We start from the raw sequence: 18,796 nt of genomic DNA on the forward strand, positions 1-18,796 counted from the left end.
GAAATGTGTGTGCTGGATACTGGTACATCCTTAAAAATATAACAGGAAGTGTTCATAAGGTATTTAAGGATGCTACCCTTGCTGAGCAGGATTCGAATAATCAAAGGGATGGGAAGGCAGTGGAAACTCGGCAGCTTTCACAGCATAAGCATTTTAATACAATCTTCATAAGAAAATCATTATAGGACTAAGCAAAGATGGAGAGTCTTTTCCCTAACTAAGCTTCAGGGCTGATTCCGCATTTCTCTACAAAATGTAAACTTGCAGCAGCAGTTCCATCCATGCATGCATGAAAGGCTCATAGGTGAAATTTGCTCTGCGATGGACCCGAGCATTAAAAAAAAAAAAATCACATTAAAGTCTACAGCTCCCGACATCAACAGGAGCACCACACACGGCCGACCTGCCTGCCCCCCAAGTCTTCTGCACGTTTGGGAATCGCCCTGAGACCCATCCTTTTTGCCTCGGAAACATTCCGTCAGAGGAGCGATTAGCAGCCTTCGCTCCAACAGCGCCTTCGCCATCCTAGTTTTTTGGTAGACTTCACCCACCACAATAACAACGCAACAGTCACAAACCCAAGCCCGGCTTGGACGGCAAAGCCAAGCCTCATCCCTCATCTGGAGATGCCAACTGTCTATCCCTGAGAAAGCCTGCTAGATCTTTCCGCAAGAGGTACTTGCTTATGTGTGTGTGTGCACAGGTGTGTGTGTGGGGGCATTTCAGGTGGCTTCGGACGTGGTGAGGATTTCAGTGCCTTGTGCTTCTTTGTCTCTTTAATATCGCCACCTTGCCCGAAATCAAACTTCCAAGGAGCCTTAGAACATCATGTGGAGAGAGTTTCAAAATTTCTGCTTTGGACTAAGAGGGAGCAGGAAGAGACCAGAAGACTCCTGTTTTGCCACAATACTGTCACAGTATCAGGAGCCTTGCTCCCAAATGAAATCTGGTTTTTAATCGCCCAAAAGCTTTCCAGCAGAGCACAGCAGACTGGCCTAAGCTGTGCACAGGAGGTGAAGTTCTCCAGGTAAAAATACTTTGAAGCCCTGTGGAAGGTGAAGTTCCTCCAGGTAAAAATACTTTGTCCCCATCTGTACTGGAAAACTTCATCCCATTTCCAACGAGCCTTCATGTGCATCCATGTGCATTTTGCAGACTTCATTATACCCAGCCAGTGTCTGAATCTTTCCTCCAGCAGCAAAGGAGAGGGGAGCCTTCAGCCATGCCAGATCAGGCCTCCAAGAGGAGTCGAGAGACAAAGTCAAAGTCCTTGAAGACGGCCTGTTCCTCTGCTGTAAGGGCTGGGAGATCATTGGGAGGCGTCAGGACGGCCTTCTGGGAGGTGAACTCCTGGTCGAAGTTGCTGATGTCAGTAGCACCTCTCAGAGTGGGCACAAACGGGGGCTTTAGGGTCTTGGCAAACAGGGCATCCCAGTCGATCTCCTGGAAAATGGAACAACTCAATTGACCCACAATGAACAGAGAACAAGAGAAAAAGGATTCTATTGCTTAATGCTAGAACACGGGCAAGCGGAAGCCAGACCAGAGGAACACTCAGAGATGCCCAAAACAGGAGAAGTCCAGTAGCCTGTCTAGCTCCCTGTCTCCAAAGCACGCCCCCTCCCACTGAGTGGTGCATATGTTGACTGAGTGGCCTCTCTAGCAGAGAACTCTCTTCTTTAACTGGCAGCTGCTGTCTCAGGTATCGAGAGAAGGGCCCCTCCTTTCTAGCTCAGCTACACAAGATCCTTAAATGTGGCTGCTGGTGGTTGAACCTGGGACCTTCTGCAGGCCGCTGCTCGACAGGCGAGCTCTGGCCCCTCCCTGTAACTTCTGTAGATGTTGCTTTATGCCAAGTCTGATCCCAGATTCATCCAGCCCATCTACTATCTAGAGCCAGTTTGGTGTAGTAGGTTAAATGCGCGGGCTCTAATCTGGGAGAACCGGGTTTGATTCGCCACTCCTCCACTTGCAGCTGCTGGATGACCTTGGGCAAGCCGTAGTTCTGGCAGAGCTGTTCTGGAAAAAGAGCAGTTCTCAGTCAGAGCTCTCTCAGCCCTGCCTACCTCACAGGGTGTCTGTTGTGGGGAGGAGGAGGGAAAGGAGTTTGTACGCCGCTCTGAGACCCCTTTGGGTAGTCAAGGGCGGGGTATAAATCCAATCTCTTCTTCTTCTTTTACCTCCCAGGGTGTCTGTTGTGGGGAGGAGGAGGGAAAGGAGTTTGTACGCCGCTCTGAGACCCCTTTGGGTAGTCAAGGGCGGGGTATAAATCCAATCTCTTCTTCTTCTTTTACCTCCCAGGGTGTCTGTTGTGGGGAGGAGGAGGGAAAGGAGTTTGTACGCCGCTCTGAGACCCCTTTGGGTAGTGAAGGGCGGGGTATAGATCCAATCTCCTCTTCTTCTTCTACTTCGACCAGCAGCAGGTCCCCAAGGTTCCTAACAAATGCTCACTGGGCTCTGCCGCCCACAGTCTTCTAAAGGAGGGCTGTATGCAAGGAGGTGCCAGAATCAAACTTGGGCTCTGCTAGGCTTGCCAGCCTCCAGGGGGTAGAAAAGAGTTAATGGCAACCATGATGTATTTAAGAAGGGACTACACAAAGAAGGTTTACTGTTTTGTAAGAACTTCAGATTATTGGACTGCACTTGCCAACATTGTGGAGTCATTTTTACATGTTTATTCTTGTATGAATGTACAGAAATGTATTTGTATTATTAATATTGATCTGTTCTTTGAAAATCTATTAAAGAGAGCTATCCTCTTCGTAAATATATCACGGGTGACTATTTTCTACTCACTTGTCCCCTGATCTCTCTTTGATTATCCTAACTTCCAGGTGGTGGCTGGAGATTTCCTGGAATCACAACTGGTCTCCAGCCAACAGAGAGCGGCCCCCTGAAGTCTTTCTGTACATTTCTGTACATTCTTCAAACTGGAGAGCCAGTTTGGTGTAGTGGTTAAGTGCGCGGACTCTAATCTGGGAGAACTGGGTTTGAGTTCCCACTCCTCCCCTTGCAGCTGCTGATGTGACCTTGGGTCAGACACAAGCTCTGGCACAGCTGTCCTTGAAAAAGAGCCGTTTCTGTCAGAGCTCTCTCAGCCCCACCCACCTCACAGGGTGTCTGTTGTGGGGAGGGGAAGGGAAAGGAGTTTGTAAGCCACTCTGAGACTCCAAGTGAAGGGCGGGGTATAAATCCAATCTACTTCTTTCCCCCCTCCAAACCCCCCCCCCCCAATCTCCAAGAATTTCCCAGTCTATAGCTGGCAACCCCAGGCTCTCCCATTGATCTGTGCCTCCTTCCCAAACTCATCCTCCAGACAGTTTGTGGCTGCTCAGAGACTCCAGCCAGACACTCTCCCATGGGGGGGGGGGTTTCTCCACACTCAGGACCAATGTTCCCTCTAAGCTGTGGAGTCCTGTGAACAAAAATTCTACTTGGTGAGCTGCTGGCATCAAAGTTGTGAGCGAGCGATATATGATCTTATTTACTATACTTCACACATTTTCTCTAATGTCTCCTCTGAACATTTACACCATCAAATAGGGTTATTGACCGTTCAATAGATGCGGACTTATTCAACTATTCAGACTATGAGAGTGAACGATGTGTTATACAAACATCCACCTGTGATAATTCAAGTTTGTGGGGAGTATTTCGTATTTTGTCATGTAATTCACCACCGGTGACCAGAGCCTTCTAAATCTGCATGTGAATGTACTTCTAAGTAAAAGAATACAAATATAATTATAAGAGAGAATTGCAAATGCAAAGCTCTAACGTCAGCACTGCAAAGAGACACAGTGACAAGATGTCTTTTCACAAGGGTGGAATGCTGACATTGGAAAGAGGGAAAGCAATAAAAGCAAAGTGTGAATGATGAATGATTTAAAAGACAAAAACAAAAAAACCAAACAGCAGCCGCTTTCTCCATTACGAGACGGAGGTGACTCCCTACCTTGAAAAAGGGCTGAGTCTTAATCTCCTCAGCATCTGCTGCTCCGGCTCCGAGGCGCCGCTCCGGACACTTCCGGAGAAGCTGCAGGAAACGATAAAAGGCAAACGTCGTCCCCAAAAGGATAACAGCAAAGACTAGGTGGTCTGACACACCAGCCAAGTATCCCCAGTAGCAGGCTAGTGCACCAGAGAGGCACAGATGCGATTCACTGGGCACAGTCCACCAGCGAGTCCCACTGAAACAAACGGGGGTCGTATGAGACCGCCTCTCTCTGAAGTTGCAACACAAGAGTAAAACTGAAAACTCACATCTCCTTTAGCAGGGGTCTTCCGTCTCAGTGAGCCTGTAGGCCCTTCTGGGATTTTGAGAACTGGCAGTAGGCGCCACCACAAAATGGCTGCCATGGAGGGACGGAGCCGGTCAGAAAACGGCCGTCATGGAGAGCCGGAACCAATCAGAAAACACTGGGGGCGGCTCTTTCTGAATGAGCGCTCCTTCTGATTCCACCAGAGCTCATCTGAAGCTCCTCCTATTCCACTGAAGCGGAAAGCCAGGACTACCAATACGCTTTGGGAAAGAAGTAAATGGCTGCCAGGAAGCCCACCAGCAGGGGGAAATACTGTCCTAGACCAATGACTGGACCATACCTTTCGGAGCACGGAGATAGTCTCTGTAGAAAGGAATCGTGGGTAACGGACATCTTCGTTAACAATACTGTCAAAAACCTCCTCTTCGTTGTCACCGGGGAATGGAGACTGGAGGAAAGGAAGAGACTGCCCTAGAGCAGGTAGACAGACCTCCCTTTTGTTCAAGATTTACAACTTATGTTTTTAAAAAATAACAGCTTAGTCATTTCCTGGTCCTTCCTCCACTCGCCTGTGTTCTCATAGGGAGGCCAGGATAGCTTTGCAACAAAAGCTTTGACACAGGAAGATTCACACACCTCACCAACCAGCATCTCGAAAACGAGCACGCCCAGCCCCCACCAGTCTACTGCCCGGGTGTAAGAGGGATCCGTCAGCACTTCTGGAGCCAGGAACTCTGGGGTGCCGCAGAAGGTGCTGGTCCGGTCGCCAAAGCCCATTCCTAGAAGGTTGAAAATACAAAGCCGTTTTAATACACCAGGAAGATCTAGCCAGAGCCGCCAAAACTCGGGACAATCCCTATGCTAACAGAAGCTAAATATTTCGGTCTGTACATCTGGGTTCCCCAACCTTTTTGAGCCCGTGGACACCTTCAGAATTCTGACACGAGTGGGGGATGCAACCACAAAATGGCTGCCACCAGAGGCGGAGCCAACCACACACAGGCAGCTTAAGTACCGGGGAGAAGAGGAATAATTAGAAAAATACAGTAGGAAAAGAGGAGCAAGAGAGAATAAAACCACTACTGCAGTGGCAGCTGCCACTGAAACAGCATTATTTTAATCTGCCTGGCCAATCAGATCTCCAGTGGCCAGTCGTAAGACCTGCTGTGCCAAGTGCCACGCCTGGTGTCCCCCCCACCCACTTTCTGAAAGGAGCTGGCAGGCACTGTGATGCCCACAGGCCCCACATTGGGGACCCCTGTTGCACATGAATCAAAACGCACATGCCTGGCTTCCCTTTGCAGACCTGATTCTGTTTGCTTCCAGTTATAGAGACACTGGGCCAGGCACAACACTGAAGTTGTCCTACTCCCAGGTTTCTGGGATTTCTGGAGCCCCTCCCCAGTGCTAAGGACCTGCCTGTGAAGAGGGGCCGCAGGTGTGGAGCAGGCAGCTGTGGTCTCTGAGTCTGCTGGGCGCTCACACTCCCCTCGCTTCCTGAGATGATCTGGAAAGGGGGCCCAGGCCAACTGAGATGCCTGGCTTAGGGAAGGGCTGCTGTGTGCGGCCATAAAAGCCCTCCTGGCTTTGGGGGCTCTGCCAGCAGCACGGCTGTTCCTGCGAGACTTGGGTGCCCTCTGCAAAAAGGGCAACCACCCCGGTTTTGCCTCCCCCCACCTGGTCATTTATTTTACAGGAAGATTGTGGGCCTGCTGCCTCTAGCCCTGCCTGCTCCCCCTTCCCTTTGGGATACAGGTTTTCTGGCAGGTAGACAGACCAAGGCGCTACGGTGGCTCAAGTGGTTAAGACGCTGAACTGCAGACCGAAAGGTCGGTAGTTCAGCAGTTCGAGACCCAAGTGCCGTGTGACAGAGTGAGCTCCCATCTCTGGCCCCAGTTCCTGCCAAACTAGCAGTTCGAAAGCAAGAAATTGCAAGTAGATAAATAGGTACCGCTTTGGTGGGAAGGTAACAGTGTTCAGTGCACCTTGGCGTCTAGTCATGCCGGCCACATGGCCACGGAAATGTCTTTGGACAGCGCTGGCTCTTCGGCTTGGAAACAGAGATGAGCACCGCAACTCTAGAGTCAGATTCGACTGGCCTTCGAGCAAGGGAAACCTAGACAGACATCCAGGCCCAGGCTTTTCTGGCCACAGAAATATCTAGTGTTGCAGGTCTAGCTGCGGGGCCACTGCAAAGAGACAGACATCCAGGCCCAGGCTTTTCTGGCTGGCCACAGAAATATCTAGTGATGCAGGTCTAGCTGCGGGGCCACTGCAAAGCCCCAAGGGGAACAGCTCCTGACCAATGTTCCCTCTAAGCTGTGGAGTCTTGTGAGCAAAAATTCTACTTTGTGAGCTACTGGCATTAAAGTTGTAAGCAAGCGATTTGGCAACTGCATAGTTTGATATGGAGCTGTCCTTCTTGAGCCAAGACAAAAACGTGTGAGCCGGAGGCTAAAAAACTGTGAGCTAAACTCACACTAACTCAGCTTAGAGGGAACACTGTTCCTGACCTCCAGGTTCTTTGAAGTTCATTTTTGCAGCCAACAGGGGCTAGAAACTTGGTTTTTCTTTTTAAAATGAAAGCTCGCTAAGATCAGCAGGACTCTAAGTTCTGTAAATCACAATAAGCACTTGCACAGAATCACAAAGCACTCACACGCTCAGGTTTTGCTGCCTGGTCACTCAGTTTAAGAGAGATTTATTCAGAGCAATTCTCAGCATGTTTAGGATCTTCCCAACCCTGAATAGTTTTGGTGTCACTCACCAATTGGACAAACTCCTTATTGATCCCCAACTCCAGATTTATTTATGAAGAAATTAAGCAATGCTGCGCCCGATGCAGACTCACACGGATTTTCTCAGGAAACGCCAAACAGGCATTGTGCGAAACAGATGCTCCAAATCAACCAAGTTCAGAGGGATAAACAGCTGGTGCAGCCACGGCCAAGATTACTCACCTTCCTTACAGAGTCCGAAATCGGCAATCTTCACAAAGCCACGTGCATCTAAGAGTAGATTATCCAACTTTAGGTCCCTGCAAACAGGGGAAAGGAACCGGGCAAAATTCAGGGAAAAGGTGCTAACAGACCTGGCACCCACAAGTTCATCAGCCCACTGTTCATGCCTGGGGCTGAAGACTGAAGAGGCGATACTTATTAGGGACAGAAGAAGCCTGTGTGTTATCTAGCATGATTACTGCAAATAAAATACATGTTCAACGTAGCATTGCAGTGGTCTGATGGTGATGCAGAGCAGGGTCTTCTCAGTGGTGGTGTCAACTATCTGGAATCAATTACCCCAGTGCTCAACCTTTGTAAGTGTTTAAGAAATAAGAATATAAAGCTGTGCTTTTAAAACCATAAGGAAGGATACATAGGATGGTCTGGTAGAATCTGTGGCACAAAACACTTTTCACCAACTTCAGTCGGTTTGCTAACCTGTGTCCATATTTGGGAAAGGATGACCGTATTATGATTACTCATGCTTGGGTAATATTTATTACTGTGATGTATAGTACTCTGGGCTTTGATCTGTTTGTAGGCCCGGGATAAGATTCTCCAGTAAAATGGATGAGGATACATTCTAGTATTTGAAATCATGGCATGGAATATCATGTGAAGACACTATGAATAGTAGGTTTTCAAGAGAGACTACCACGGTGCTTCAGTATGTTCGGATGAAGTTGTGAACTAAACAAAAATCAACTCCGGGGAGTTTCATCAACCCACTTTTTCCCTGTACTTTTGAACCCATTTCCCCCCTGTATTTTGGGTGTGCATATGAAAGACAGAATATGTAACAGTGTGGATGTGTTATTAGCTATTATAAAATAACACTGTTAAATACAGTGGAGAAATTGTATTTCATTTCATCCTAAGCGCTGAGTGTCAGCCTGTTTTCTGGTTTACTAGTTGTCTTGGGCTGTTACCATTTATATTACAGATTAAAATAGTCAAACAAGGCTACTCAGTGGGAGTCCTTGAAATTAATTTATCTAGTACTGAAATAACCACATAAGCTTCCAGTAATTTCCCAAGATATTTAATATTAATGCCTTGGAATCAGAGTATGGTGGGTGAGGGGAACCTCCACATTCCAAGACACTGATCCTCTGAATCACAGAGACAGGAGGCAACATCAGGGGAAGGCCTCAGCCTCTAAGCCCTGTTGTTGGCCATCTAAAGGAGCTGGTTGGCCACCATGTGAGACAGGATGCTGGACTAGATGGACCACTGGTCTGATCCAGCAGGGCTGTTCTTATCCTCCACATTCAGGGTGCGGTCAGACGGCGTGCTGAGAGCGGGTTAAACTGCTCCGGTTCTGACTTAATCGAGATCACACTTACTTCCCTTTTCCTGCCTCACTGTGCAGTCACATCGCTCCCCGGCGTCTACACTACCAACGCGCGGGAGCGTGTGTCGGTGGTTTTTTAAAAAATTTTCTCAGTTTGCGCATGCGCATAGGCGCTTATCCGTAGAATGGGGGGCGAAACTACCATGGTGCATGCGCAGAACCACCAGGGCGAATCAATCCAACCCCTCCAACAAAAGACTTCCCTTTAAATGTCTGACCTGAAAATGGCCTCTGTGAGATCCCGAACTCATCTAAACTCTAAAACAAGTGACCGTTTAAATGTCGGTTTTCTAAACACGGTAGCGGAGCTCTGCCTATGCGCACACCGCCAACGCTAAAAAAAATTGTGGACGAAAAGCGGAAGCTTTGGGCAGCTTTCGAGCAGGGAGGGGGTTTAAACCGGAAGTGGCTTGATACCGGAGGAGTGATCACACAGGGGGAACATGCGGCTTTAAACAGGAGAGCTGAGAAAACACCAATTTGGGACCTGGTAACAAAATACTCCGGATTAAAGCGGTTTTGAGCCAGAAACCAACAGCTGGGGACGGGAGGCAGATGTTGACTGTGTGATCGTACAGATAAAATCCGTTGCTGAACTGTCATGACACCAGATCAAACGGCGCGTCTGAACGCACCCTCAGAGACACCAAGCCTCTGAATCCCAGAGCCAGGAGGCAACATCAGGGGCTCTTCTGATGTTCTAACGTTTTTACATAGGGCTTTAAAAGCTAAAGATAGACATATACATGGAGCATATCTACACCACCAAATTCAAGGCTTTTAATAGCCATTTTCTCTCCACAGGACATCTGGGATAGGTGTGGTTGTGATAATCAGTAACAGAGAATTCTTAATACTCACCAAACTAACATTTCCAGGGGGGAGGGGGAACTATGGCAGTAAAAGCAGTATCAAGCAAACATAAGAGTGTATTGCAGATACGGCCATTGTTCTCAGTGATTCTTTTAAACAAATTTGCAAGGCAGCAGGGTGTCATTTCCCTGGTATTGCAGATTTGTGAGAGAGACAGCGGCTTGCCTAAAGGAGCTTGCGGCAGAGGCAAGATTTGGACTGGAGGCTTCCCAAGCAACACTTGTAGCCACAAAACTTCTGGTGTGAGCAAAAGAAGCCATTCATTTTGCAATGCAAAATGATCCAGGTACCCCAAAGAGAAAATGTATGCCTTCAAAAGCACAGAAAAAGTACACAGATTAGGGTGGCCAGCTCCAGGTTGGGAAATACCTGGAGATTTGGGGGATAAATCCTGGGGAGGGTGGGACCTCAGCGGAGTACAATGCCCTAGAGTCCACCTTCCAAAGTGGCCGTTTCCCCCAGCTGAACTGATCTGTTTTCTGGAGATCAGTTGTAATCCAAGCAGATCTTCAGCCACTACCTGGAAGTTAGCAACCCTAGTACAGATAGACATGGCGGAGGTGTATTCTCCCAGGTTCTGTGCTGAGCCTTCAGTCTCAATACCTGCTCAGCTGTTTGGAAACCCCTACTTTCTGCTCCCTGTTGCAGGGAGCAGAAAGCAGGGGTTTAAACTTTAAATGGCTCACAAACTGATACGAACCATTTCAGTTCGCAAACTTCGGTCCATGTTTCAGCCACGAACCACAAACTGAACTGCAAAAATGCGGTTCGTGCCCATCCCGATTCTTGACCAGTAGGAGTTTCCAAGTTGATTTTGAGGGGAAACCCGTGTCCAAAGTGCCAATTGCAAACTGCAGCTGCAAAGACCATCCATTTGCCCTGCATCTAGGGAAGCTATCCCATTTATTTCTTTGCAACGTGTGCTCCCCAGGCCTGCTTCGGCAGCACCTGCCCTCAAGTTGGAGGGACACAGAGAAGATTAGCACAGCCCTCGGGGCAAGGGGAGCAGACAAGTTTGGGAAGGACTTTGCAAAGTATATACACGCGCATAACAACATGCAGGACTTGTCTGCATTCCGCAGGGCATGTAAGACAAGGGTTACTCCACCAGGCATTCCAATAATGTAATTTTGGTGGACTCTACCAACAACAATGTTGATTTGTTATGTCAAAAGCTGTGCGGTGAGTTTTAATTCGCTTTTATTGAAATTATGGTTTAATTGAACTGCTATGTTGTTAGCCGTCCCAAGCTCCATTCTGGGAGCGGGGAGGGATACCAATCTGATAAAATGTGTGTCCCATGTGCTTAGCTAGGGCAACTCCCGAGGTGGCTTCCAAATTTCCCCAATAATGAAATTATTAAAACATTCTAGGGTAAGGCACTGAAACAGAAGTACAACCCTAGGGCCAACGACCAACACACACACACACACACACACACACACACACACACAAATTAAAAAACTAGAATAGTAAGAGCAGCATAAATTTAAAACGAATGACATTTAGGAGACCAAATAAAAAATGGAGGTCTACTTCAATTTGGGAAAAGCCTATTTGTATGATTCCCCCACCTTGGACCCTTTCCCTCAATTCCATGGATATACCCCACAGTCTTACCTATAAATTATCTTCTTATCATGTAGGAACTGGAGGCCCAAGACCACACAGGCAGAGTAGAACCTACAAAAGCAAGATTTCAGCACAGAAATGGCAACGCTGCAAGCCCTCCCTGTACCAGCCGTGTGGCACCACGCTAAAATCTGTAACCACCACAACTGTGCCCACTTCACATATGTTAACATGAACACAAGAAGCTGCCTTATACGGAATCAGACCCTGGGTCCATTCAGGTCAATATGGTCTACTCAGACTGGCAGAGGCTCTCCAGGGTCTCAGGCAGAGGAGTTTTACATCAGGTGTTGCCAGACCCTTTAACTGGAGATGCCAGAGATTGAACCTGGGACCTTCTGCACACAAAGCCAATACTCCACCACTGAGCTATGGCCGCCTCCTCATTAAAGGTAAAGGTTCCCTTGCTCGAAAGCCAGTCGAGTCCGACTCTAGGGTTGCGGTGCTCATCTCCGTTTCAAAGCCGAAGAGCCAGCGCTGTCCAAAGACATTTCCGCGGTCATGTGGCCGGCATGACTAAACACCAAGGCGCATGGAACGCTGTTACCTTCCCACTGAAGTGGTACCTATTTATCTACTTGCAATTCCTTGCTTTCGAACTGCTAGGTTGGCAGGAGCTGGAACTAGAGACGGGAGCTCACTCCGTCATGCGGCACCCGGGTCTCAAACTGCTGGACTACTGACCTTCCACAGCCTGCAGTTCAGCGTCTTAACCACTTGAGCCACCGCAGCGCAGTCCTCCTGATTAGCTCATTATAATCCTCACAAGGCAGAATCGTCCTCACATTGTAGATGGGAGACCAGAAACTTCTATTTGACCCTGACCCGCAGCTCATATTGAACTGTGGTAAATTTTTAAGCTATAGCCCAAAAAACGTGTAGAGATCAAGTGCAGAAGAGCCCTAGAGGTTCTGGGCAACTGAGAGGACAAATCCTGTATATAAACCTCCATATTATGAGAGTTTTTAGACACTGATAAGAGAATTTTTAAAACTATTGTCATGTAATCTATATGTAATCCATGGCTCTTTTTGTAGCAGAAACTCCTTTGCCTATGAGGCGACACACCCCTAATGTAGCCAATCCTCCAAGAGCTTACAGTAGCCCCTGTAAGAAGAGCTCTGTAAACTCTGTAAACTCAGAGAGCCAGTTTGGTGTAGTGGTTAAGTGTGCGGACTCTAATCTGGGAGAACCGGGTTTGATTCCCCACTCCTCCACTTGCACCTGCTGATGTGACCTTGGGCCAGTCACAAGCTCTGGCACAGCTGTCCTTGAAAAAGAGCAGTTTGTGTCAGAGTTCTCTCAGCCCCACCCACCTCACAGGGTGTCTGTTGTGGGGAGGGGAAGGGAAAGGAGTTTGTAAGCCGCTCTGAGACTCCAAGTGAAGAGCGGGGTATAAATCCAATCTCTTCTTCTTCTTCTTCTTCTTCTCTCTTGGAGGATTGGCTACATTAGGGGTGTGTCGCCTCATAGGCAAAGGAGTTCTGGTACAAAAAGAGCCTATATACAATCTATACATTTTAGAAACGCTGAACAATTTTTTTAAATTGTCAGATTTGTATTATTGATGCAGTTAAAACACTTCTGCAACCAATTTGTGCTGGTTACATACCGAGTAGACTTGAAACTTGAAAAATTGTCGATGGGGGCTGAGATACGGTGAGAAGCTCGCCAGGGGCTTCCTGATTCCCATTATATTATATACCAAGTAGATATTTTTTATTATAACTATTTATTTCATTTATACCCTGCTTTTCTCTCCGGTGAGGGCCCAGAGACGTTCACGTGGCTCTCCACTCTGTCCTCACAACAGCCCTGTGAACTGGAGGTGAGGCTGTGAGCAAGTCTCCACAGGGCAGCGGGGGTCTGAATCTGAGTCTCCCAAATCCTTGCACGGCACGCTGGGCACTATACCACTCTGTCTCTCATTCATGTAGCATCTTTCTCCATAGCTATATGGATTGAGCAACACCTGCATTCGGATATATCTGGTCTGAATGGGTCCAAAAAAATCCCGTAAATATTCAGGAATAACTGGAAATATTGGAAAGCCAGCATTTTACTTTTTTTCTTTTCTTTTCTCCGGAGAACCAGTTTGGTGTAGTGGTTAAGTGCACGGACTCTAATCTGGGAGAACCAGGTTTGATTCCCCACTCCTCCACTCGCACCTGCTGATGTGATCTTGGGTCAGTTAGAAGCTCTGGCACAGCTGTTCCCGAAAGAGCCATTTGTGTCAGAGTTCTCTCAGCCCCACCCACCTCACAGGGTGTCTGTTGTGGGGAGGGGAAGGGAAAGGAGTTTGTAAGCCGCTCTGAGACTCCAAGTGAAGGGCCGGGTATAAATCCAATATCTTCTTCTTAAACCAGATCTGTACGACGTGTGACAGCACAATAGCCCTGTCACCTGCTAGTTTTTTTTTATACACAAAAAAATACCTTCCGGCGGGAGTGCAAGGAAGCCCCGCGAAGGCCCTCCCTGGCCCCAGGCAGGCAGGGGTGGGGAGAGGCAGGGAGGAAGCAACTTACCCTCCCTCTTCTCCTGCCTCCTCCTGGCTGAATGAAGGCTGGAAGCGGGGCGGCTGGAAGCAGGGGGCGGGGCTTCGTTGTGTGCCCCGCCCCCGTACCTCACCCGGGGGAACTGCGATCTCCCGCGTTCCCCCCCGAAATGACCTCTGGCCCCACCTACCTCACAGGGTGTCTGCTGTAGGGAGGGGGAGGTAAAGGAGTTTGTAAGCCGCTCTGAGACACCTTTGGGTAGTGAAGGGCGGGGTATAAATCCAATCTCTCCTTCTTCTTCTTCTTCCTGAGCTTGGTATTGGCTTGCCAGATTGATTTGGGACTTAGACTCTATCCCTTCAAATTGTTTTTGTTGATTCTGCAACACTGTTTTCTTTGCTTGAGTTAGTTTATGTTGGGTTTTTCGATTTTGGGGTCTGGCATTGCCTTTGATTTTGGGGTTGTACATCGGCCTGATTCTCTGACTTTACATTTGTTACACATCCAACCATTTTGCATTTGTTACGCGTTCTATTCCTTTCAGCTTGGGCAATTCTCTGGGTTGACACCGGGTTGGATTCTCAGGTTGCACATTTGTTGCGTCAGGCTTGCCACGTTGTCCTGTGGTTCTGCCAGGATTTGCCGGTTCTGCATTGGTTCTTTGGGCTTGTTAGTTCTGTCTGCTTTGAGAGGCTTTCGGTCAGGGGTTACTTAGCTTCCTCTTGAGTGTTTGGTTACTGTTTGCCCAGGAGAAAGCTTGGAGCCTCCATCCTTATTAAGCAGTGGCGGGTGGCTGGAGGCACCTTGTTTGGGGCCTGTAGAATTGGACTTATTCTCCCATTTACTTTTGTTGGTTGAATTTCATTTTCTTAGCTGTTTAACACTTAGCTCTTTTATATGATGCATCGTTGTGGTGACACTGATCTCTGGTTTTATTGCTCTTTGTATGGTGTTTTATTGTGCTTGTCCTGTATTTGCTCTGATTTTATAGCATGCTGGAAATTTTACGATAACGGCTGTTTCTGTGCTACCGTTTTATCGGTTAGCATTAGTTATTATGGAACAAAGTTTTGAGTCCTGTGGCACCTTTAAGACCAACAAAGTTTTACTTGAGGTATAAGCTTTCGTGTGCATGAATACTTCTTCAGATACAGCTTTTACCTTGCTTAAAGGTGCCACTGGACTCAAACTCTGTTCTGCTGCTTCAGTTCAACGTAGCTACCCACCTGAATCCATTACTCATTGTGTCACTCTGGTGGAAGCCACCAGGGAAGTTCTCGAAACAAAAGATGTGGGATAAAAAAACTGAAATGAACACACAGTCAAGGGGCTGGATCCTGAAGATCCATTCCGCTAATCTATTCCGCTCGCCCCTGCTGCAAGAGCACCTGATGCTCACTTGTCACAAGCCTGACCGTTACATAAGAACATAAGAGAAGCCACTGCTGGATCAAGCCGATGGCCCATCCAGTCCAACATTCTGTCACACAGTGGCCAAAAACACCAGGTGCCACCAGGAGGTCCAGCAGTGGGGCCAGGAGGACACTAGAAGCCCTCCCACTGTTGCTTGCTCATTCTCACCTAGATACCAAACCCTTAGTGAAGCTCCAGCATTTAAATGAGGCTAGGAGAAGGCAGCCCTGCCCTGGATGGCCCAGGCTGGCCCAGTCTCAACAGATCTCGGAAGCTAAGCAAGGTCGGCCCTGGTTGGTGCTTGGATGGCGGAGCATCAAGGAATACCAGGGTCACTATGCAGAGGCAGGCAGTGGCAAACCACCTCTGGACGCCTCTTGCCTGAAAACCCTACGGGGTCACCATAAATTGGCCGGGACTTGATGGTACTTTACACACATACACACAAGAGAAGGAAGACCGTTACTCCACACACAGACAATCCCTTGGTAAGCCAGGCAACTGGGAGCGAGGAGGGGGAAGTGCAGGGAGTTTGACTGGGGGCAGAAATTTACCCCGGGGGAAAAACATGAGAAAAGGAAGGATTCTCTGCAGGTGGGCTCAAGCCCCCCCCCCCCCCCCCCTGCTCAGAAGAAGAGAAGAGATTGGATTTATACCCCGCCCTTCACTTGGAGTCTCAGAGCGGCTTACAAACTCCTTTCCCTCCCCCTCCCCACAACAGACACCCTGTGAGGTGGGTGGGGCTGAGAGAGCTCTTGACACAAGCTGCTCTTTTTCAAGGACAGCTGTGCCAGAGCTTGCGACTGACCCAAGGTCACATCAGCAGGTGCAAGTGGAGGAGTGGGGAAACAAACCCGGTTCTCCCAGATTAGAGTCCGCACACTTAACCACTGCACCAAACTGGCTCAGCTGCTCAGACCCAGAGAGAGGGAAAGCAGAAGAGCTGGTAGTTATAGCAGCATTGTGGGTGGTCAGAGTACTGGACCAGGATCTGGGAGGTAAAGGTAAAGGTTTCCCTTGCTCGAAAGCCAGTCGAATCCGACTCTAGGGTTGCGGGGCTCATCTCCGTTTCAAAGCCGAAGAGCTAGCACTGTCCGAAGACGTTTCCATGGTCATGTGGCCGGCATGAGGCGCACGGAACGCTGTTACCTTCCCACCGAAGTGGTACCACCTATTTATCTACTTGCAATTTCTTGCTTTCGAACTGCTAGGTTGGCAGGAGCTGGAACTAGAGACGGGAGCTCACTCTGTCATGCGGCACCCGGGTCTCGAACTGCTGAACTACTGACCTTCCATAGCCTGCAGTTCAGCGTCTTAACCACTTGAGCCACCGCAGCTCCAGGGTCAAATCCTCACTCTGTCAAGGAACCTTGATCTTGGGCCAATCATACACTCTCAGCCTAGCCTACCTCACGGGGCTGTTGTGAGAATAAAATGGAAGAGAGGAGAACAATGGAAAGAAAGGCAGGGTGCGAATGGCTTAATCCATTCGAGCCTCCTCATACCGGAGGAAGCCACTGCCCTCAGGAAGAAGATAGACTGCAGCCTCACATGTGGAAGTCCAAAGCAGGTGATGCACTGGGTTTTTTTTGTGTTGCCCAAAGATCTCATACCTGTGGCAATATTTAGAAAGGAATCGTCTCAGGCAACCCACCGTGTCACATGCTCTGAAAAGACGTCGGAATGAATGCGCATCATGAGGTCCCCCCCAGGAGTGTATTCCATCACAAAACAGGCGTGACTCGGTGTCTGGAAGCAAGCAAGCATGTTCACCAGGAAAGGGTGGCCGGACGAGTTGACCACTTCGAAGATTCGCTTCTCACAATTCAAGCTGCCGGGAATAAAACAGGGAACAGTGTCAGGGGGCCAATTGAGTCACCTTCCCCCCCCCCATCTTCCTATAACTATGAGAACTAGAAACCTTATTTTTAAGTGAAATGTTGGAGTTGCAGAATTCTGTGTTTCTCTGAGCAGCGGGGCAATCCCAATCATGGAGATGCCTCAGCACCCAGCTAAGATGCTTTTAATTCCTCTGGCTGATTTCAGACATCATACCACGGATTCCGCTAAGCCAGAGTTTAGAAACATGAACCACGGCTTGAGGCTCAAAACGCACAGGCCAATCACAGTCCAGAGCTATTGGACTGCTTAGCGTGCCAGACTCTAGCTGCACCGGCCTTCTGCAGGTGGAACAGCCCTAACCGGGGTTTGTCAATGCAGACGTCATGCCAAACCAGCTAGCGCAAACCGCGGTTTGAACACTAATTTTGTACTACTATTTCCAATTCACCAGCTGATCACAAGCCACGGGCCTCCCAATTTAGACAAGCTGCGGTTAAGCTTCCTTAACCATGAGGTCAGCTCGATGACAATGAATCCAGAAGCTTCTCTCTCAGATTTTGACTGTGGCTGAAACGTATTTCAAACCATGCCTGCTGATCAGCTCTCCTGGCAGAGATCTTGCTGGGCCAGCAGCTGCAATACCAGCATTGGGGGCAAACTCTCACCTGTCCATCTCATCCCGGCTGAGGATGTCGTGCTTCTTCAGGGCTTTGATGGCATACAGCTTGCCTGTGGCCTTGTACTGTGCCAGCAACACCTGAAACGGACAACATTTATATCCTGCCTTTCCTTGCAGCTCAAGGCAGCATACAATAATAAACGACAGTTAAATAATAGCTCAAGCTAAAATAACATGCCCCAACATGCTAAAATAACATGCTCTCGGCAAGATGGAAATCCTCCTCTTTCTGGAATGGAACTGTGCAGGATTTTGCCAGACACCCCTTTACCACAACAGCTCTGTGCTCCAGTAACCACTGGCTACACCAGGGGTGCCCAACCTTTTTGAGGCTATGGGTTGCTGTAGAATTTTGAGAGGGGAGTGGTGACTGGTGACCATAGGCTTACCAAGTGGCGGCGGGGGATCCGCATGTCTTCACAGGATCCCTGCCGCGGGGACGGCGACACGCGTTGCACCCACCGTCGCCAGGATGTGATGCTACGCGTCGCTCTGGGAACGGGACTCCAAACAGCCCCGTTGCCAGAGCGACGCGTTGCGTCACATCCTGGCGACAGCGGTGCAACGCGTATTGTCGTCCCCGCGGCAGGGATCCTGTGAAGACATGTGGATCCCCCGCCGCCACTTGGTAAGCCTAGGTGAGTGCCACCCCAAAATGGCTGCCTCGGGAGGCAGAGCTAAATGCAATACCTCCCACCACCTGGGAAGAAGGAAATCTGGAAGGGGGACTAGAACCACACACTGACTAAGAAAATCCCAACCGTTTACCGGTCACATAAACACATGAAGCTGCCTTGTACTGAATCAGACCCTTGGTCTATCAAAGTCAGTATTGTCCACTCAGACTGGCAGCGGCTCTCCAGGGTCTCAGGAGGAGGTCTTTCCCACGACCTACTGCCTGGTCCTTTTAACTGGAGATGCCGGGGATTGAACCTGGGACCTTCTGCATGCCAAGCAGAGGCTCGTTCACTGAGCCACGGCCCCTCCCATCTGCTAGTGGAAAACCAATATATTTGAATGAGGGAAGCCAATAACAAGCCCTGCCTTACAATGGAACCACCCATTTTCTGAAAAGCTCGTCAGAGGAGAGGAACATAAGAACATAAGAGACGCCAATGTTGGATCAGGCCAAAGGCCTATCCAGTCCAACACTCGGTCACACAGTGGCCAAAAATACCAGGTGCCATCAGGAGGTCCACCAGTGGGGCCAGGACATTAGAAGCCCTCCCATTGTTGCCCCCCCA

The 18,796-nt window shown here is 48.9% G+C and overlaps 1 protein-coding gene across 1 annotated transcript in view; it reads right to left on the reverse strand.

Moving 5' to 3' along the window:
* Positions 1-1,091: 1,091 nt before the first annotated feature.
* Positions 1,092-18,796, reverse strand: part of PKN3 (protein kinase N3) — a 59,804-nt gene continuing 42,099 nt past the window's right edge. Inside the window, exons 16-23 of the mRNA XM_015426456.1 lie at positions 17,539-17,630; positions 16,686-16,862; positions 11,112-11,174; positions 7,223-7,299; positions 4,899-5,041; positions 4,603-4,710; positions 3,956-4,036; positions 1,092-1,443 (exon numbers count right to left, since the gene is read on the reverse strand). Of these exons, the coding sequence (XP_015281942.1) occupies positions 1,231-1,443; positions 3,956-4,036; positions 4,603-4,710; positions 4,899-5,041; positions 7,223-7,299; positions 11,112-11,174; positions 16,686-16,862; positions 17,539-17,630 (954 nt within the window). The 3' untranslated portion in view covers positions 1,092-1,230. The remainder of the gene's footprint in view (positions 1,444-3,955; positions 4,037-4,602; positions 4,711-4,898; positions 5,042-7,222; positions 7,300-11,111; positions 11,175-16,685; positions 16,863-17,538; positions 17,631-18,796) is intronic.

The sequence above is a fragment of the Gekko japonicus genome, unplaced genomic scaffold, assembly GCF_001447785.1.
Source record: "Gekko japonicus isolate JY-2015 unplaced genomic scaffold, Gekko_japonicus_V1.1 scaffold1064, whole genome shotgun sequence".
Lineage (NCBI taxonomy): Eukaryota > Metazoa > Chordata > Lepidosauria > Squamata > Gekkonidae > Gekko > Gekko japonicus.